The sequence below is a fragment of the Thalia democratica genome, chromosome 5 (genome assembly GCF_965202585.1).
Source record: "Thalia democratica chromosome 5, ktThaDemo2.hap1.1, whole genome shotgun sequence".
Classification (NCBI taxonomy): Eukaryota; Metazoa; Chordata; class Thaliacea; order Salpida; family Salpidae; genus Thalia; species Thalia democratica.
The window spans coordinates 44451431-44474116 of record NC_139169.1 but is presented as its reverse complement, the minus strand read 5'-3'; the positions used below and the strand labels follow the sequence as shown (position 1 = coordinate 44474116).

The window sequence follows — 22686 nt, the reverse complement described above, 5'->3', positions numbered from 1 at the left end:
TCTGGCTTTAAAGGCTTGGGAAAATAAGGAATTTTGTAAATTAATCTGACAAAATCTGACCTTCTTTCTTAATTTTGTCAAGTTTCCTGACTTTTTTTTTCAAAAACCTACATTTTTTCCTGACTTTTGTCGTTTTTATTAGTTTTTCCTGACTGTGTGGCACCCTGAATAATATGGGTGGGTGTCAGAATGACACCGCGACAAAATGACACGGTGCGTCACTTTGGCACGGTGCGTCACTTTGACACGGAGGGTCACTTTGACACGGCGAAAAAATGACACGGTGCGTCACTTTGGCACAGCGACAAAATGACACGGTGGGTCACTCTGGCACGGTGCGTCACTTTGGCACAGAGGGTCACTTTGACACGGCGACAAAATGACACGGTGCGTCACTTTGGCACAGCGACAAAATGACACGGTGCGTCACCTTGGCACGGTGCGTCACTTTGGCACGGAGGGTCACTTTGGCACGGCGACAAAATGACACGATGCGTCACTTTGGCACAGCGACTAAATGACACGGTGCGTCACTTTGGCACAGAGGGTCACTTTGACACAGCGACAAAACGACACGGTGCGTCACTTTGGCACGCAGGGTCACTTTGGCACAGCGACAAAACGACACGGTGCGTCACTTTGGCACGGAGGGTCACTTTGGCACAGCGGCAAAATGACACGGTTCGTCACTTTGGCACAGCGACAAAATGACACGATACGTCACTTTGACACAGCGACAAAATGACACGTTGCGTCACTATAGCATGGATAAACAAACTTATAAGCAAAACTAAACTTTTTCAGTAATATAACTTTCAATTGTAAAACTTTGATAGTAATTAGTTAAACAAAAGATTTATTATATTTTTTCCAAACTATAGTAGCTTGATACATTTGAAACTATATATGATACAATGCTTTAAAATTCAAGTCCAAGTATAAAAACAAAATTATTCTTAAGTTTTATTTTTTACGTTTCACAACTTTTCATATTTATGTAATGAATAAAATTTAGTATTTTTTGTTAAACGTTTAATTAATTATTACCAGGAATTGTTATAAATAATAACTAAGATTTAATTTTATGCAGTGTTATTTGGTTGTAAGAATAAGTCATGCGTGTTTTAACTCTAGTTTTTGAAAATACAGAGTTTAGCTGCTTTTGTAGTATCTAGCCAGTTATATTAAATATGTTTAATATTTTAACCTTGTAGTTTGTTTAAACATAAAAGTTTTATTATTACTATTTTTTAAACGACAAAAGGTTATCGCTCGAAAAGTTATACCAAAGAACATTTCAGTTATCAAGTCGTAAATCACATGCTTTAACAATCTATTACGTGCAGTTAAAAATAAATTTTTTTAAAGTTAAGTCCTAAATTTCCAAAAACATACAAAAAAATATTCAATAAAAGTTAATAACTTAGGATGTTTACTTAAAACTCTGTATTGAAAATGTATAACAAACTTGTCTAAAAGCATATAATTAAAATAAACGGTCCTGGAGCCTAAATTTTTGAAAAAGTTAAAAATAGTATTATGAATAGTTGAGAGAAAATTAAGAGTCTGATGCAACCATTCATGCGCATTTATAAATTTATCACTTTTAAGAAAATTAAGCACTAGAGGTTATACAACTTGAGTCCTAATAAATCAAAATTAGTTGTTCTTAAAAATAGTGTATTAAATGTTAAGTTTATCGTCAATTTAGTTAATTCTAATAAAGTTAATACTTCAAGTCTTTTTAATTTTTACAAAACTTTGTAGCCTAAAATATAAAAAATTAAACTTAGAGTATGACAGATATTATAGTATTTTTTTGCATTTAAGGAATTAAATAGCATTTATACTATTAGTTTTAGTATTATAATAGTAAGAAAAATTGTACTTTGTTAAAGCAAGTCTACAATAGTCTATTAAAGTGTGTAATAGTGGTTTATTGAGTTTTATTTAAAGAGATGCTTGATGTAGGGAATTTTTTTGCTAAAAAAAATAATTTATTTGCGGTTATTTGTACTTATACTTTTATCTATGCAGTTTTAGTGTTAGGTGCACAATTTTATTTGCGAAAGAGCATTATACTTCTACTTCTAAGTGCACGATATATGTTGCAACTAACAAAAGTCGCATAGAGGCGTAAAATTTCGATCTTTTAAGTCAAGTGCACAATGATTTTTTGAAGATGTTGCTACTAACGTAAATCGTCAGGAAACGCAGTATTTTAGTTCAAAATTGTCAGCTATTAAGTCGTCAAAAGAGCGCAAGTCAAAATCGAAAAATAAGAACCGCATTAGAATTTAGAAAATTACAACAGCAGAAAAGTTGTTTTCGATAACGTTTGAGTTTTAGTTTATAAAACAAATTATCCTCTGTGTTAACACCTACTAGTTTATTGTTTTGATATGCTGAATGATTGATCTAAAATATAGATTGTATTTTTTAAATCAGAATGTTGCTGAAGTTTAAAAAATAGGTTTATATGAGTTTTTATCTTTTTAGTCGTAAAATGGCAAGTCATTTTTTAATTTTTATTACTCGTATCAAGTTCTAGTACAAAACTGTGTTTAAGTTTTTCCATTCGAAAGAAATCAAAAATAAATTCCCTTTAACTTTGGCAGTCGTATTTTGTTAAAAAAGTTGCTGCTTTTGCATCTTTGTGAACTTTGTTTGATACAAATAATTATTTGTCGTTTATTAAGCTCAGCTTTCAAGCACACCTTACACCTTGCTACTGCTTAAAAATGAGTATGTTGTTTATAAGTACAACGGTGGACAATAGAAGGTATAAACATTACGTGTTTCACTTTATTTTATGAAGTCACAATCAAAAATTACTGCGGTCTTTGTTTTTAAAGTTAATCGATGTTATTGTTGCTGATTCTACAAAACCGGTTAGAAGACAGGAAACCGAAAAGTTTCCTAGAAAAACAAGATCGTTGTCCATACCAGTGAAGATTGAAGTTTCACAACAAATCGTTCCCTCCCTTATTAACCACCGTGTCACTTTGTCGCTGTGCTAAAGTGACCCTCCGTGCCAAAGTGACGCACCGTGTCGTTTTGTCGCTGTGCCAAAGTGACCCTCCGTGTCAAAGTGACGCACCGTGTCGTTTTGTAGCTGTGCCAAAGTGACGCACCGTGTCGTTTTGTCGCTGTGCCAAAGTGACCCTCCGTGTCAAAGTGACGCACCGTGTCGTTTTGTCGCTGTGCCAAAGTGACGCACCGTGTCATCTTGTCGCTGTGTCAAAGTGACCCTCTGTGCCAAAGTGACGCACCGTGTCATTTTGTCGCTGTGCCAAAGTGACGCACCGTGTCATTTTGTCGCCGTGTCAAAGTGACCCTCTGTGCCAAAGTGACGCACCGTGCCAGAGTGACCCACCGTGTCATTTTGTCGCTGTGCCAAAGTGACGCATCGTGTCATTTTGTCGCCGTGTCAAAGTGACCCTCCGTGCCAAACTGACGCACCGTGCCAAGGTGACGCACCGTGTCATTTTGTCACTGTGCCAAAGTGACGCACCGTGTCTATTTGACGACCGTGTCATTTTGTCGCTGTGTCATTCTGACCCGCTCCCGAATAATATAGACCTATAACTAAAAGTATTAGTTGAAGCACAAGTAAAAGTACAAACAAAACTGTGCCAAATAACTTATTTTCTAATAACAGTAGTAATAATAAGGAAGATAAGTCTGATTCTCAACTAAAACAATGAAATTATAAGTTGTAATTGTGGGAAATCAAAAAAAAAGTAAATTGCCTGTTAAAAAGGTTACTGCATGATAAAAATATTGTATATTAGGTGTACGTAAATTGTAATATTAATAATAAAACTTTTCAAATTATTGATTGAATTTGTATGGAATCGAGACAGGAAGCCATCTAAAAGACAGGTAAAAGTAGATAGAAATTCATTATGTCATGTTTTGGTGTATAAACTTGCAACTATAATTGAAAGCCTGTATTTACGTCACAAGTAAGCTGTCCTTTTCTTTGCGCATAAAAGGTGAAATAGATTATTGTTTACTGCAGGCTTAAATTGACACATAGTTGCTTGTGTTGTTACTTTGTTTATTATTATAACAGTTATATTATCATATTATTAAAATAAATTTTATTCGACGATTGTTACTTTAGCTAACACTGTTTCTCCAAAAAAATCTTTATCCCTAAATAATAAATACAAATAAAGAAAGTTTATATGCAGTTGTAAAAACATCTTATTTTATATTATGCATCTAAATTATGCAAAAAAATGTCATTAGGTTTAAACTTTAAACTATCAACATTAATCTAAGTAACACATTTTTATATGAAAAATAAAGCACTAAAAAAATCCATTAATTTCACAAATTTAAAAACAAGAAATAAAAACTTCAGAACACTTTTCTCAAAAGTATTAAATATTCTTGGTGTGTAACAAAAATATTTTTTTTTTATAAATCACACAGTGTTAATTATTGAGGTTTCAATTTTAGCATGAAATTTAATATAAAATGCAAAGGTAACATTAAATGTCAAAAACAATTTTAATTATTACAATCAAATTAAAGGCTGTTTAGAAAAGTAGTTCTTTAAAAGACTTCTAAAAAGTATTTCAAATGGGATCGCCACTTAAACTGTACAGTTTCTACTATAAATGATCATCAAAACTAAATTTTATATCATCCCATTAAGCTATCTTCATTTATACGCTGTTTTGATATAAAAATCTAAACAGTATATAGAAGAACTTAATTTCATTCATTTAGCATGTACTAATCGATTATTTTAAATACGTATATATCCTTTGTCCTTTTTATAAAGCTCATTCGTCTTTGAGATTAGCAGCATTTTTCAGTATGATGTCAATCACTCCCGGATGTGATTTTAGAACTTTCTGCAAATCTTGCATTTTTATAGTAAACACTTCCGCGTTTGTTTGAGCCTTCAATGAAGCAGGTCTTCGCATCTGAGTAATTTAAAACACTTATACTAAGCTATAACTTTTAATTTATTTTAGAAATAGTTCAATCCCATCTGTCCTAACAATAATGAAATACTAAAATTTTACTAAAAGAAAGAAGAATAAAACCAAAATTTTAAACGAAGATAAACTTCTGCTTCCATAGTAAAAAACTGAAATATAAAAAATTGCAATTCTAGTAAACCTTGTAGAGAACACTCAGCGGCATGTATGTGTCACCAGTAGTTAGCGACCTGACGACTGTCATGACTTTTCCTTGTTTTTCTACGACATCTACATATCCGCTTTTGATGACCAACATCTCAGATCTGCAATCCCCCTGTCAAAAATTAAAATCAAATAAGCGACTAATGTAAACTAAGCGGTGGTACAAAGAAACAAACATTAAAGTACCAGTCTTAGTGGAGCCATTATAGGTATAACTTAACAAGTGGACTTAATCATAGTGGAGGGGTTTTACGTAAAATTCTTACCTAACTTTCGTTACTTGAAAACTTAAATTTGAAGTGTAACTTTGGAATTTAAGTTGTCATGTAACTGGCGCATACATATTAAATAGTTTACTTTCAGAGTGCCTAGCTCAATCAATTTTCAATTTTTGAAATAACTTTAATTATAGCAACACTGATACACTCACTCTGTGTTACTTTAATTTTACAGATAAATATACTCATTTCTTTTCAAATAACCCCTGAATGCGTCAATCGAATAGTTTTAAATTTACAATATCTTTTTTTTGTATAAAAACCAGTGGCTTTTTTAGAAAAAAATTCAAAATTGAGTTGTTTATTCAAAAAAAATCGATTCCCAACCTTATTTTTAGACTTCAGGATATTTTTAAAGTATTTGTAGTGAAAAATGCTGCTATTTTGCAAACATTACCTCAATTAAAAATAATTAGGGGTATAAGGGGTAATCTTAATTTTACAAGTCGATCATATTTTGTAGAGTTTTATCAGACCTATCAGACACTTTTAACCGCTTAACAAAATTCAAAGTTACTTTTAAGATACAAGCAATCAAAGTTGGTGACCTCCATAGGTTCTTATAGAAGGTGCAAACCAAAAACGCGAAAAAAAAAACTATTTCACTATAAATTTATCTTCTCCTTAACTTTTAAACTAATCTTCTTCAAATGTTGACAGTAAGTCCATAACTAATATTTAAATCGATAGAATGCATTAAATTGTTTAATAATGAAAAATAAAAAGTTTATTAAATAAAAATTACCTATACTTTGTTTTTTCGTTTTTTTTATTTTGTATATTTTAAAAATCGCAACATTCAAAATCATTTAATCTACAAAACGAGTGTTTACTAAAAATTTGAGGTCTCTAGATTGAAAAATGAAGGAGAAAATAGATTTTTAGTAAAATTTTAAATTTACGAGAGAATTGACAGTGAAAAATTGCGGTCCATACGTTTGTTTTGGAAACTTAAAAAAAAACGTCGATATCTCAAATATTGATTTTAAAAAAATCTATAAAAACTGACGTGTAGTTTATACCTTAAATTTCATATAAGAGCCAATCTAAATGTTTAAAAAATAAATAAAAAATGTTGGACCCTCCGATGCCATAAACAGTGATCAAACTAAATACTTATTTCAAAAAAAATCACAATGTAAAAATCTACTAAAAACATTTTTAAAACTATTTCTAAACACTAAGCAAAAATACATGTTGCCAGTTTTTGGAAAAAGAAGAAGATTTAGTCTGATACGTAGAATACCTGTAGTGGTCATTAATTACTCAAACTATTCTTTTAAAGTTTGAAGCTTTTAGTTATACATTTTTATAAAAAAACAAAACTACTGGATAAACACTTTTTGCCAAATTATTATCATTTTAAAAGTATCGAGGGTGAGAGTAAGTTTGATAAGCTTTTTACTAAAACTTTTTGTAAAAATAAATAAATCTTAAGCCAAAACTTTTCAAATTCTTGTTTACAGTTAATTTAAAACCGAGATCTAATTATACTATCTCTACTTTTTTGAAAACTAGATAAGCTTATTGATACGAAAAACTCAAAACTGCTTTCGGTTATTATCGGGCGTAAAACAAAGTTGTTGATCTGTGTGTATATTTTACTAGTTAATTATTTTCAAATTAAACGAAATTTTTGCAAAATAAACTTGGATAACACACTTTGGAGCAGATGAGATCGTCGGGATTGTAGTTATTAGGTATCATTATCATGCACATGTGACGGAGGAAGTTATTTGGACATCCCTTGAATATGTCGATGTTGTCCACCAAATCTCCAACTACTTGCTCGTGAATATCCAACCGGAGACTGGTTAAATTCACGCTTGTTTATTAGCTGTTTTCTTTTTTAACTATTTATTATATAAATAACAACTGTGTAAATAAAGATCTTTGCTTGAGACTTTAGTTTTTAGCAGGTTTTAACAATTTTGAAATAAATTATTTATAATTTTATATATAAGATGTAACGTAAGGCGTTAAATCCTGGAGATCCTGATAAGCTAAGCTATTCGGAATATATACCACATGTGTTTTTGTGTTAAAACTGTATTCCGACTAACGGCATTTCACTGCTCTGTTCTTAAATTTATTTGAGAGCAGTGAAACGCCGTCAGTCGGAATAAAGTTTTAACACAAAAACATCTGTGGTAGTTTTCTATAGATAGTTTTCATACAAATTTAAAACGATAAAAAATCTTAATGATAAGCTTGAAACCATAAAAAATTCACTGTCTTTAACCATAGTCTAAGTACCCTCAGAAATCGTAGTTGACCTAAACTTTTAAGAATTTAAGAATTGACTAGATAAAAAATGTTTTTGACAAGTTTATCAAAAAACATGGTTTATTTGCAACTTAATTTATCTACAACCTCCTATATAAACATTAATAAGTATAACAAACCTGAAAGGCAGATCTGAGAACAAGTTCATGAGATCGATTCCTCTCTGGCGACTCCAAGTGAATTCGTAATACTTGACTACTGCGCGCCTCAGTTTTCCGCTGAAATTCAAACTCTTCATGCACTTCTTCACTGACTGTTAAAAGTAAAATAAACTTCTACTCCAAAAGGCATGCGTATATTTGTAGTAGAGTATTGACCTATTTTCAGCATAGTGTCGCTTTAAATGCTGCATTAAATTAACAGCAGTACCTAATAGTTTTTAAAATACCTATTATATATTATCAAAATATTTTGAACAATATATAATATTTAGCAGTATAAAATAAAACTGTAATATTTCTTTTGCTGGATTAATCTACCAATTAACTCAAATTACTTTTCTTAACTCTTTTAGTAGAAAATGACCTTCTATCCTAAAAAGTACAATTTTTAAATTTGTAAATTAAATATTCTTTCAAATGTCAAACTAATAATAAAAAAATATTTTAAATGTGCAACAAGCTTTATCTATCAGTAATACTGAGTTTTTAATAAATGCAAATGGAAGGCGTGTGCATAATAAATGCTCTAGAAGAAATTTTAAAAAATATTAGAAGACTTGAATAAGAAATTAGATACATACCTTTACTTTTTCTTTAAAGCCAACTCTGAGGTTTTCATCATTAGCAAGAGTAGCAGCTATCATACCTAACACATAACCAAGTGCTATCTTCCCAAGTAACATAACAAAACAAGATATCAACATTTCACCTGTGATAAAAAAAAATTGACATAAGCTTGTAATATACTTTCTGCTACTTAATAACAAAAAGTAACAGAAAGAAAATAGAGATTTTTCATTTATGTGTTTTAACTTTTTGTACAGAATACTGCTTTGTTGGAAAAACAAAAGCTTTAGTTACAGCTTAACAAATTTATAATAAATAAAATATTATTTACTTGTTAATTCATTGGGAAGGATAAAAAACATTGGTTAAAATTAAACAATATTAAAGAGATATAACGTACCGTACATAAACTGCTGGAGATCTAGACTAACAAGGACTATCAAAATACTAAAACAATTAAATTCAAAACGTAAATAAACTGTTTAAATACACATTATTTTAATGTAACTTTAATACATTTTTTTATATGTTGTTATATAGAAAGACTTTATAGACTGTTTAAGTTTGATATTCTTTTAATACAGGAGATTCGTTTTGTTAAAATAAAGTATTTACGGAGAAAATGTATATTTAAACATCACAAAACATTTTGACCAACTCTCTAATTGTCAAGAAGGTTTAAAATGTTTTTTTTTCTTTAATGAACCAAATACTTACTTCTATATGTATTTAAAAATACAACCTCTTTCAATAGGGTGTATGTCTCCATAACCAGTACTCGTAAGAGTGGCAGTAGCCCAGTAGATGCTGTCCATCCAAGACCTTAGTGAGTGGGAATATATCATATTGTTTGAATAATCTGTAATTTTGTTATAACTCATAACTTTTGAATGCTTAAAAATCTATGATTTGTTTAATTTTTAAGTAAAAAGGAGTTGAGTATAAAATACATTGACTTAAGTTATTATTATTGAAAATTATCAATATTAATTTATATGGTACAGTGCTTATTCACTTATACGGACACGTTGGGCAAGATTTTTCTGTAAACATGTCCGGATAACCAAAATTCCGGATAAGTACAAAAATCAATTTTTTCCTATAATACTATTACTGCTGCATATAATACAATGCATAGTAAAAGTGTTATGGTAAAAACAAATACATAATGGTTGTTAGTAATATTTAATAAAATGACAAATAATAAAGGCTAAATTTAAGGTTAATTAATTTATTTTCTCAAAGGTAGAAAAACATCAGTCTTACTAACCCTCTGCAACTATATACGTTTTTTGAGGGTCAAGCAAGTAAAATTTATCATTTGCAATTCCACCCGCCCTAACTTTTAATTAAAAAAAAATATTAATTTTTGTTTATGAGAAAATATAAATTAAATATATCTTTAAAAACAAAAAATAATGTAAAACTATCTCTTTAAATGTAAAAGAAAACTTAAAAAAAAAAAGAAAAAAAACAGACATAAAAAAAAACGATAAACTTTGACTAAGTTTAAAATCAATTTAACAGAAACTTATTACTACTAACAAACTATTTTTTATTGGAAGTTTTACTAAAATAAGAAAGAATTGACGTTTGTTTTTTAGTTTTTTCAGCAGAAAACTGATGGAATTTAAAAAATTTTGAAACTTTTTGAATGAATTTTTGTGTTTAATATTAAATTTTTTTTGAATTTTTTTCTGACCGAAACTGTCCGGATAAGTGAGCCTCCGGATAAGTGAAGTCCGGATAAGTGAATAAGCACTATATTATTATTCATATTTTGCCAGTATTATTATTTTTCAAACAAAAACCTTTAGTTATTGTAAAAAGTGTGACTTCACAACAGATAATGTTTACCTGTTACGTTAGAAATTGATGTCCATGACTGACTTTTGCACACATTCTGCTTGCAAGCGTTAAAATACCAAACACTAGCAGTTGTGTTGATTAGAAAGCTTAAATACACCGCAAATTTGAACATGCGAACCCAAATAACTCTGTAGCCATTAATATTATAATAAAACTTTGGTTTCAGATAAAAAAAATGTTAATCATTGTATAAGTTTCAAAAGCTAATGACCTTCATTTAACATTAAGTTATATTTATTATTTAGCACTCAAAATAATTAGTTTAAATTTATTTTAATAAAAAATAAATAATTGTATATATATTTTTTTTAAGTAAACAATTTACATTGGGAAACCATGAAAACTTTAAGGAGTTTCACCCACAGTAAATTAATAAATTTTAATACAAATATTTAGTAAGTAAGACAAACTTGTAATGAGTGTCTTCTTCCCATTTTCTGAACAAAGTAACAATCCTGATAAATCTCAAGACTCTGTTAAATCTGACTCCTGAAAAATAGTTGGTTATCTCAAAGCAAAAAAAAAAAACTAAGGAACCTTTATTTCTGTAAGTATTTTGTTGTTTGTAGATAATGAATTTAAGCAAGATAAACTATTAATTATAATAAAATTTACTTATGTAAATGTAGTAAAAAAAACTGTTACCAATTGTTATCTCTACGTATATACTTAATTTAATTAATATCAAAAGTACTTTATAAAAATCTACAGATATAAGTTATTTTTTACAGTTTATAAAAAAAGTCTATAAATTTTAGTAAGACATATTAAGTATTAGTTGTGAAATACAAAATAAATTCTTCAATTTTTCTTAAAACAACTGTTTTTATACGAAAATATCGTATTGACTGATGACGTTTCGCTGCTCATAAAATATGAACAACTAATATTCTCTGTGTAAAATTTCTAATGTCTGACTCTGCAGAGCTGTTCATATTACATGAGAAAGTCAATAAAGTATTTGCATACAAAGCAGTTTTTTTAGTTTTCTGGTTGTTTGGATTTCTAGAGTTTAACGTTATATCTTATTCTTTCAACTAACTTTCAAAAAATAAAAATCAAAAATATTAATATTTAAGTGCATGCAAATTCTACTTTTTAACTACGTTAAATTAGTTTAAAACTTTGCATTTCATTAATTGAAATAATTAAATTAAAATTTAAACAAAAAAAAAACAAACATTCATACAAAATCTGTCTCAAAAACAAAAGTAACAATGGTAAGCAAAATCTAATACAAACAAATAGAACACGCTGATATAATTTCAATGATTCAGTCTTGTGATGAAGTTGTTTGAATACAAGAATATAACAACTTAGCTTACAACTTGACACATTTATTAATGGCTTTTAACCGAATAACTCTTATAGAACCTTGCTCTCCAAATATATTTCAACCAAAACCTGCCAACAAGTTCCATTTCAGCGCAGTTCCGACGGAAGAAGGTAGAAATTGGATAACCATCCCCAAGGGAGCGGAAGAGCAGACGTCAAGGTAGAACAGCAAGTAGGAGGAGTAGTACCTCTTCCTGATTCTGTCCACGTTCCGCACCACTGCTTGCTGGTCGTCAAAATAACTCAAGTGGAACGTGACGAGCATATCGGAAAGAAACCTGTGTGGCGTCATTTACAACGGTTGTTGTAAATTTTCAAAACATGAGCGATAGAGGAAACTAAAAATAGTTAACTATAGGAAAATATGTTGAGCTTTTATTATTTTGAACAGTTCTTTTAAAAAATCTATAGTTCATAATAATTCAACAACTAAGTATTTTTTATACTATATGAAATGTGCAAAATAAAAGCCTGCAAAATAAAAAAAATATTTACAATAAATTTTATTTTTGTAAAAAAATCAAAAAACTATTAAGAAAAAACATGTTTTACTAAAATAACTAGCAAGATGCCATACTTATAAATTGTATCAATTAGTATAGACAATAATGAATTTAACAATAACTTACCAGAAGTCTATAATATAGCCCATAATGTACAAAACACGACTGTGACTTGAAAAACAAGCCTGGTACACGGCAAAATTTACGGAAAACAGAGCAAAAATGACTGTGATGTACTTGTACAGTTTCATGTACTTAGAGCTGTGATCCAAACCCTTGAAAATTTTAGAGCTTAGAACGAAATAATTGTTCAAAGATTTACAATTGAAATAAACTCTTTATTTTAATTGTTAATAAGTACTATATATATATATAAACGTATGTTCATTAAAAGTTTCCAAGGTTTAAATATGGTAGTACAGTCACCTCTCGCGAATCTACGCACATTGGGTCCACAGCAAAAGTACGTAACTAAACGAGAGGTAACAAATACACCTACTATACTAGCTGTTTTCTTATAATACATTAAAAAAAACATTTAAGGACTTCTATTTACAAAAAAAGTTTTCATTTACGTTGTAAATAATTTGATATTTTTCAATTGTTAAAGTGTATAAAAAGTATTTTTTCTACTTTGTTCTTTGTCCACCTAAGATTAATGTATTGAATGGTATTATAGAGATAGATTATATTCTAATACTATGCAGGATAAGTTCAATCTTAGGTGGACAAGGAACAAACTAGCAAAAGATAAGAGATTTATTGAGTTGAAATGAAACTTTATGCCATAAATATTGTGAGGAACTGAGCATTGTACCTTGTTTGATTTAAAGATAAAAAGGGCACAAAGACACCTAAAATATAAAAAGCAAAGCCATATAGTTCAATTGGTTCCTTATGGAAGTTACAATCTATAAATGCAAAATATTTATTTAAATTTTCATGAAATATTCCTATTATTATTGCTGCCAAAAAAAAATGAATTCTTTAAAAACCTAAAAAGATTTTTCAAATTATTATTTGTTGTATTTTTGAGTATTCTAAAATGCGTAACTAAACGATTGCGTACAGTGACAGAAAATGTAATTTAATTTTTTGAAAAAATCAGAACATGTAAATACTATTAATGTAGAAGCAAGATATATTTAAACTAAAAGTTAATTAATACAAAAATAATTATGACGTTTATGGAAATAATTTAGATAACAATTGCTCTTTAGAGAAATTAAGGCTGATCTTGTATATCAAAAAATAAATGTTTTATCAAATATATTATTTTTCTTTACTTACCTTGTCACGTGCACATGAAACAAAACAAAAAATCACAGCAAGTTTTTTTTTGTGATGTTTTATAACTATAAGCAATTTTTTTACTAATGTCGCAATAATTTGTTTCTCAAATTTTTGACTATCTCCATTTTAATTTTTATCTGCTAGATTGTCAAACTTCATCAATATACTTTCAGTTAAGTTAGTTGTTACAGAGTTTAATTTTATTACTTCAAAATTTCAACACAGCATAATGTAGCGGTAAATACTTGCTATATTAATAGTCTTTTAGCAAAACCTCTTATACATGAATGTTCTAATGAAATTAGAAAATTACAAAAACTAAACACATCTTTAATGAAAATGTTATTTTACAGTCACATCTCGCGAATCTACGCATTTGTATGGTTACGCATTTTAGAATTCTCAAAAACAAAATAATAATTTGAAATTTTTCTAATACTGTATGTTTATTGTACGTATTAAGTTAACAACATATTTAATTTTTTAACATAAGTAAAATTTTAGAAATCTTAATTTTTCAATTTTATTTCTTATTAATTGTCATTTAATGTTATTTTTCTGTTTGAACTATTCTTTTGTACTTCTTCACAGCAAACATTGAAATTTTTCGCACGTAGCCTTCAATTCTTCGTAGTGCTCTCCTGCACCAGCTACGGATTTGGATTTAACCTAATAGTCTTCCCAACTGTTTAATGATACTTTTAATGAACAGTTACGAAAACTGTTTAACGATAATTTTTCAATCATTCTAACAGCGTTGCCAAAGAATTGTGTGAAATTTTTTCAGGGTTTCTGAACTTCTACGAGGTTTAACAAACAAAAAAGTTGTAGGTCAATTTTTAGTACAAATTTGCTTTAAATTAAAAAAAAACGGTTTTATGTAGTATAAAAACATTGGAAAACTACTGTAAAGCTAATTTGAATGTGTTCTTTATGAGATTTTTTTAATTGTGCAATTTTTTTAATTTTTTTATCTTTATAATAGATTTTTCGTAGCTATCATGAACTTTGTTATTTTATATGTACAAATAGTTTGAAATTCCGTGTATTTTAGGCTTTTTATAGATTTTGGTTCGAAATTCCAGGTTTCTTTTCAAAACTTCTCAAATTCGAGGTTTTTCCACCTTTTTTTTTACCTCAATTGTCAAGTTTTAGGTTTTTCCGGAATTCAAGATTTTATTTTCAACCCTTTTCTAAGATTTAGTTTTATTATTGTCGGTGGGTGATCGGAATAAACGTCTACATAATTAATTTAACTGTTTGGTATCTTGTTTGGGTAAAATGTTATTTTTGTCATCAGTTTAGACCAAGGGTCGACAAACTGCGGCCTGCGCGGTACTTTTTAGCTAAAAATAGAACTAAAAAAAAACTAGTTTATGTGATAAACAAAACTACAATTAGGATCTTAGTTAACTAATTACTCATTATTAGTTTTCTGCTATTGCATATTTTATCAAAGTTAACGTTGAAAATAGTTATTATATAATTTTACTACAATAAATTTTAAATAACTGTGACGTGCGGAAGACTTTTTCTTATACAGTGAGGTCAACAAGCAACTTTCTTAAGTAAAACTGGCCCGCTACTTATAAAAGGTTGCTGACCCCTGTTTAAGACCAAAGACATATATTTCAAAAGCTACGTTTTTATTTTATTTCCAATATTTTTTGTACATTGGTTATTTTTTCATAAGTACCACAACTTCTTAATAACCTACTACTTTATCAGAATAATTTATTTTTCATTTCAATAAAATCATATAAACATACTAACATGTCAATTATGTCCAGATCTAACAATTCTAGTGAAAAAAATGAAACTTTTCAAATAAACGAACGTAAGTTTTGGGAGTTTATAAACATCCGACTAAATACCTTTGTACAAAACTTGAAAAAAAAGATAAAAACTAAGACTTTCTAATTTCAATTTATTAAAATAATTTGATATTTTTTATAACAAATCTTTTATTTATGTCTCTATTTTATTCTTTTTTTATTGTAAAGTAACTTCGTTTAACAAGTTTACATATACTTTTTAAATAAATATATAACAAATAATAAAGAAATATAAAGAAAAGAAAGGCAGCAACCCTGCCTTTATAATCAAAACATGTATTTTAAAAGAACAAAAACCGCTAAATAATAACAAAAAAAATAACAACAAAATAAATCCAAAAACAAGAACAAACAAAGCAAAAATAAGTTAATTTGTACATAAGTTGTTTTTAAAATAGGCTAACTAAAATTATTCAATTTTAGTTGAAACGTCACAATGTGTTTTTTATGTGATTCTTTAAAAATCTTACTTTGTTCTTTATTTCTTTCTGAGGAGATGCACAAAGCATTGAAACTAAGTAAACGATTTGAAAATTAGTTGTTTTTTTATATTATAAATATAACAAATATATATATATATATCAAGCTTTAAGCTAGAAGTAACAACATTGATTAATTAAAATTTATCTTTAACTACCTACGACATACAATTTTACTCTTGACTTGTTTTATGTTTTATTTATTTGTCATAAAAGTAACTTTTTCCCTTTGTATTACTGGACAGAAAAAAAAGACTGGTTTGGAACTTAAAAAGTACAAAAATAGCATTTGTTAAAACTGTTTGGTAGATTTTTTTTAACTTTATAATAAATAGAGCAAAGTACCATAGTCAAAAAAGCAAGTATAAAGTAAACTAGAATTTAATTATAATCAAAAATTCGGATTAAGATTAAGGTAAAAATAAAATTAAAAAATGCTGATAAAATGAATAAAAAAGGATAATATAAACAGAACACAAACCGTTTCATAATCGAAGCAGCTATAGCCGGTGTCATAATCACTATCGTCTAAATTTTCCTCATTTTTATTCAATTCTTCTATCTTGGTTCTTTTCTCCTCTTTTTCTTTTTGTAAATCTGCTCTTATCTGTAAAATTAAAAGTGTTAAAATATGTTTACAAGTTACACTGAAATTATCTTATATAAGTTTTTTAAGCTGAAACTAGGTTATAACTTGTGAGCCTCATTTATTGAAATTTAAATTATTGAAAATATAAAAAATCAAAACAGAATGTATATACTAACTGTAGCATGGGCCAACAGTCTGTTGTGAAACTTGGGAAACTTTTCTAAAATTTTTAATAAATCATCCTTGTGAATAAAGTAAAGCTCCGAAATGGTTTGTGAGACAACAGTACGATTTCTAGGCTTCTTCAGCAAAATAGCGTCCTTTTATTGAATAATAAACTTTTAAAGATTACTCGGTTAGTCAGGTTATTCAAATTAAATTATAGGAAAAAAATGAAATGTTATGTGATAAAAACAACCATAAACTGAGCAACATGTGTTAGTTAGAGTTAAAGAAAAAGTATCTTTAAATATTGTTTCTTAATATATTAGTTTAGAAAGCTAAGAGCGAGCTTTCAAACATTTGTAGACAAGTGAAAAGATGCAATAAATTCAAATCAAACTGACTTCACCGAAGTAATCACCAGCTTGAAGAATATTGATTGGAGTTTCCTCATTAACATCGAGCACCGCAACCTTCCCTCTCTGTATGAAGTACATCTCCTCACCAACGTCGCCCGCTCTGATTCGTATCGTACCCAATTAAAATTACTTTAAAGTACAAGTTTTTGCTTTGGAAGATATTTATTTGTTTAAAACTTTATCTTTTTCATTCATCTGACAATAAAAAACAACTAAAACTTATTTCAGGGTTCGTACGCGAAATTTTTTTCATTTAGCCTGACTGGGACCAATTTAGCCTGAAATTTTTTCAAAGTAAGAAAAATACCCTTTAAAAGTTATTTTAGATATTGAGGGGTCTTAATTAGTACTATTGTAGTTTCGGACTTCAACTAGTTTTATCTCAGAAACATTTTGAGCTTTAAAAATCTGCAAAAAGCAACTCATAGCTTAGTTACAACTAGTGATGTACCGGACTCTTTATCCGGGTCCGGCCGGATATTGCCATTTTTGTCTGATATCCGGATCCGGCCGGATTCTAATTTGAAAATAAAGTCCGGATCCGGTTCCGGCCGGATTCTAATTTGAAAAAAAAGTCCGGATCCGGGTCCGGCCGGATCCTAACAGAGATCCGGCCGGACCCGGATCTAGTTAGTAAAAAAGAGCATACTGAAAAGTTTTTTTTTTAATTAAACCCTGTGTAAATTAATAAGAGTCATTTTCGTCACTTAAAATTAAACACCTACCCCGATTGGCTCATTTTGTACACGTGACTAATTTACACTTGTTTACATTTAAACTATGAAATAAACATTTCAGAAATGCAACTTTTTACATATGTTGTAAAATTGAAAACTTTGGAATGAATACTTGCATTATTTGTTGTTTAAAGTTGAGCTCAGAGAATATTTAGAGTAATACGGTTGAATGTACGAGCCAATGAGAATCATATAACGAAATGTTTCAAACTAAATACTGATGCAACAAAACATCAGAACATGACAGGCAGTTTATATGTAAGCAGTTAGTTAGTTTGGTGTGCAGCTTGAAGCAACAAAATATCTTGAACTTTTTGTGAATGCTTATTGTAAAAAGTGTTTTGTTTTAAAACTGAATATTTCAACTGGTGTTTAATTGTTTAAATATTTAAGACAGGTTTATAGTTTAATAGTTTATGAAAAATTTTACAGTTTCTTGTTTACTAAAAGTTTTATTTGATTTTTAGTATATTGTTTTAAGTCTTTTTATATAGATTTAAATAGCTCCCAGTTTTTAAAGTTTTACCAAAGTAATTAATAATTTTGTATATGCTAGTATTTCTTGTTGTGTTTTATATAAAAGATTCATCACTCAAAACTGTCGTGTCTGATTATAGAAAGTAGTCTCAGTTTGAATTTAGTATTTGTTAGATATTAATTAAATAAGGTAGGATTTAATTATGATGGGTAGTACTAATAAGTTAAGTGTACCACAATCAGTCCACAACTTTACTACCAAATTGTCAACCTTTGCTAGCTGTTATCTGATTATTAGATTAAAGTAATCTTTTCAGTTTTTAAAAACCTCATTCTGACTCAGGCTTGTTTATACTTACTCTAGCTAGTTTTATTGACTTAAACAGCGGCAACCCTGCTAGTTTGAAAATTTTTAGGAATTTTAGAAAATCTTGGACTGCCTCAAGCTAGTTTAGTTTTTTATAAAAACTCAGGCTAGTTTTCTTTTAGATTTTGAATGAGTTTGAGCTGATCCAGTTTTCAATATTTTGTAATTTTCTAGTGTATTTTGTTCAAGAACTTGATTTCAGATTTTTAATTGTAAATAACACCTAAATTTGTAAACCTTGTGGCTAGCTGTTCTACTTATTATTAGATTAAAGTTCTTTTTTTTTAGTTTTTAAAAACCTCATTCTGACTCAGGCTAGTTTATACTAATGATGTACCGGACTCACTATCCGGGTCCGGCCGGATATTACCATTTTTGTCTGATATCCGGATCCGGCCGGACTCTAATTTAAAAAAAAAGTCCGGAACCGGTTCCGGCCGGGTTCTAATTTGAAAACAAAAAGTCCGGATCCAGTTCCGGCAGGATTCTAATTTGAAAAAAAAGTCCGGATCCGGTTCCGGCCGGATTCTGATTTGAAAAAAAAGTCCAGATCCGGCCGGACCCAAAATTTTGGGTCCGGTACATCACTAGTTACAACTCAATAAAATAAGACGATATTGTGAAAATGGTGATTTACCCCCCTATGCCCTTAACATAACAAATTCAGTGATAAGTTTTAAAATAAGTGTTATATCTAATACTAGTGTAAAAGTTTAATATATATTACTAAACGCAATTGTTCAATTTAATTAAGCACTAAGTAAAAAACATTATAACCAGAATATTTTTAACAAAACGACGTGCATTGTCGTGTTTTATTAAAACTTAAATGAAACGCTTACACGAGTATTGAAATTCAAACAAACAGCTAAGTTGTTGAACTAAACTCTAATTTTTTTATACTGTATTTTCTTTATGAATTTTCATAATTATGACGTATATAATCTACTCAAAACAAAATAATGAAGATTCTTAAATTTTTTTAAGAGATTCAACAAAAGGATTTAAGCATTTATTTTTACAAATTCTGACTGATTTTGTCTTTAATAACTAAATCATTATTTAGAAATAAATTCACATCTTAATTTAATCTTAAAAATATTTCTCAATTCTTTTTAATCAAAAATTTTGAAGCATTTGAACTGAGAAAAACTGAGATTCTCAAATTTTTAAATAAAAAAACTGATTTAGCCTGACGTTTTTCAACTTTTTTCAAAAAAACTGATTTAGCCTGACTTAGCCTGACGTGCACGAACCCTGTTATTTGCTTAAAAAGTGATAACGAAGTATATTTATGAAACATTTCAAATTTATTATAAGTATCAATAAACCAAACATTTATTTATAACCGCTACATACCAGTATTTTAGTTGTGTTACCAGTGAGCTCCTACAATTTATCAAAATATTCTGCGAAGTCGAAACGAACCTGCAAATGACGTTTCCAGTCATGCAAATGATGGGCTTAATGTAGGAAGACAGAAGCCTGTAGAAACCCTGCTTGTCTCTTTCCTCAACGACGAACCGCTTGTTGTAGTTGAGCGCCTTCAAACACGTGCTGATGTTCGCCGAGTACATGTACTGACACACGGTGGTGCGCAGCGAAGGGGGGAGGTTCTGCAGGAGCAGGTCAGGGGAAACACCTCTTGTGCGCTGCCACAAGTAGTGGTAGTATTCTAATACCTGTTATAAAAAATAGATATTTATAATATTTTTATGGTTAAACTTTAGATTTTTATTCAAAAGGTTGAAATTGATTTTATAAAGTATTGGAAAAATCACAAAATATTTTAAAGAATACACAGAGGCAATAAGTTCATAATTTAATAATGAAAAAGACACGTGTAACACTAACGCTTAATACTCATACAAGTAACAAACTATTTTAAACTTTTTTTCATTATTTGAGTGTGAGAATAAGTATTTAAAACTTATTAAGATGATAGACAAAATAAGACAACTTATAATATAACAAAAATAAAAGTAATGCTTACCTTTCTTGAAATAGCGTGCTTAACTTTGTAAACTTTGAAGAAGCGCTGTATATGAATTAGCTTGCTGGTGTATTCCGCCCTTCTAATGTCATCTGATTGCAAATTTGCTGATATCTGACCCAATGTGTACGAGTAAAAGGTCAGTCCTGCCAACATGACAAACATTGCAAGAAATCTTTCTACCTGTTTATCGTTGTATCCAGGTATATGAAAAATAAGTGAAGCATTTTTAGATGAAAATTCTACTTCAACATTAGAAAAAAATATTAGCAAAATTGAAATAAATAAAAAATAATATATATTTTTCTGTTTTATATCAACTTAAATTATATTCTTGTATTAAGTATAAAAAATAAATTCGATAGATTTAAAGCTCTAAATATTTATAAAACATATTTACCAATTATCAATAAGTCCAAAAGGAAGTATCAATTTAAAAAATGAGAAAAGATGTCAGTACGTAGAATTCAGCTACAATTTTATCTAATAATTTAAAGCTGCATAAATTATGAGACTATTTTTGTTCATAAAATACTACTTTTTTATGCTACAAAAACCAAAAATTAACCTTAACTTTGTTACATATTCTATATGTTGAAACTCACGTTACTTTGCGGCCAAATTTCTCCATAACCGACACCGACTAGCGTGACCGTCGAGTAGTACAAGCTAACAATGTACTGGTCAACCACTGAATTGTACAGATCCAAGCTGGGTTTGTTCTTGGCAGCCAGACTGAGCCACGAGTCAGTGTCGCAGAACATGTAGTCAGGTGCACTCGTGTTTGCCATGCTCGTGTTCATCGAGTCGTAAGTCTCTTTCTGTTTATGCAATATTTTCTGATTCAATTTGTCGTATTTTTCAGTATATACCACAGAAATTATTCAATTCAACTATAGCAACAGGAAAACTAATGATTGAATTTGAAAACTGAACATTTAAACAAATATAAAGTACTTTTTAAAATGGATTTTTTTCAATAACAGATTTGTAAACTTCTTTGAATCTTTAATTTATAAAAAGATTGTTCACAAACCTTGTATGAAAACTGATAATCATTTTAAACAATTTCAAGGATGCAATTTTTTAAACTAAAAACACTTGTCTAAATTTAGGTTTTTAAACGGAATAATTTGTTTGCGCCTCTGCCATTACCATCTATTACCTTGATCAATTAACGAAAATATTGGCGACAGTCTACAGAGCCGAAGCCTTGACTTTCATGTGCCGTAAGACAAGCTCAAGTTAACATAAGGTTTAATCATACCAATTCGATTTTAGACCACAAACTTTCGGTAGACTGAGACCGGTTTTGTCCTGATTAGGACTCATCAGTTACCTTTACTGATAATTAAGCATCAGAGATTAGGAGTGTTTGTTAGAATCATGTTGAACAAAAGATAAGGTTTATATCATTAAAAAGTTTTTAAAACAGTTATCTGAATAGATATAAAGTTCAAAATAGTTTTGGAAAAAAAAAAAAAAAGATTTTGGTTTTAATAGTTAAAATGTAATTAAGTTTCGTTATTGTGCGTTTAAGCTGTTTTAATTAGAGTATTACAACAACGTATAAACTGGGAACGGGTCAAAATTGCACGAAGGGTCATTTTTGCACGAAAACAAGTTTGCACGAAGACAATTTTGCATCAAGGGTCAATTTTGCACCAATGGTCATTTTTGCACGAGAGTAAAATAAAAACAGAAACAATTATAAATAAAAAAAACAAAATGAAAATTGTAAATTAATAAAAAAACAAAAAAAAAGTTACTGACCAAGGGTAAGGGTTAGGGGTAACAGTGATAGTAAAAATAAAAATAAGAAAATAACTAATAAAAGTTATTATTTAAAAAAATAAAAATGAATGAATAAATATAAGTAAACTAATTAAAAAAATAAGCTACCACTGAGGGTAAGGGGTAACAGTGAAAGTAAAAAAAAACATAATACTAAGTTACCGACCGAGGGTAAGGGGTAAAAGTGATAGTAATAAAAAGAAAATTATAAAATTAATAAAAAAAATAAAAATTTCAACCCGTGCAAAAATGTCTCCGTACAAAATTTTCTGCTCGTGCAAAAGTTTCTTCGTTCAAGTTAGTCCCCTCGTGCAAATTTTACACCTATCCGTATAAACTATACAACATAGGTTTGTAATAAGAGAAATTTTAGTTAT

At 29.0% G+C, this 22686-nt stretch overlaps 1 protein-coding gene across 1 annotated transcript in view; it reads right to left on the bottom strand.

Annotated features, from left to right (window-relative positions):
• Window positions 1-4799: 4799 nt before the first annotated feature.
• The window catches only part of LOC145836580 (uncharacterized), an 84564-nt gene continuing 66677 nt past the window's right edge, over window positions 4800-22686 (bottom strand). The window contains exons 29-44 of the mRNA XM_082944374.1: window positions 21121-21336; window positions 20516-20698; window positions 19951-20204; window positions 16927-17041; window positions 16537-16680; window positions 16253-16378; window positions 12291-12439; window positions 11731-11939; window positions 10737-10815; window positions 10315-10454; window positions 9200-9316; window positions 8472-8599; window positions 7849-7982; window positions 7106-7253; window positions 5143-5277; window positions 4800-4943 (exon numbers count right to left, since the gene is read on the bottom strand). Of these exons, the coding sequence (XP_082800500.1) occupies window positions 4800-4943; window positions 5143-5277; window positions 7106-7253; window positions 7849-7982; window positions 8472-8599; window positions 9200-9316; window positions 10315-10454; window positions 10737-10815; window positions 11731-11939; window positions 12291-12439; window positions 16253-16378; window positions 16537-16680; window positions 16927-17041; window positions 19951-20204; window positions 20516-20698; window positions 21121-21336 (2421 nt within the window). The remainder of the gene's footprint in view (window positions 4944-5142; window positions 5278-7105; window positions 7254-7848; window positions 7983-8471; window positions 8600-9199; window positions 9317-10314; window positions 10455-10736; window positions 10816-11730; window positions 11940-12290; window positions 12440-16252; window positions 16379-16536; window positions 16681-16926; window positions 17042-19950; window positions 20205-20515; window positions 20699-21120; window positions 21337-22686) is intronic.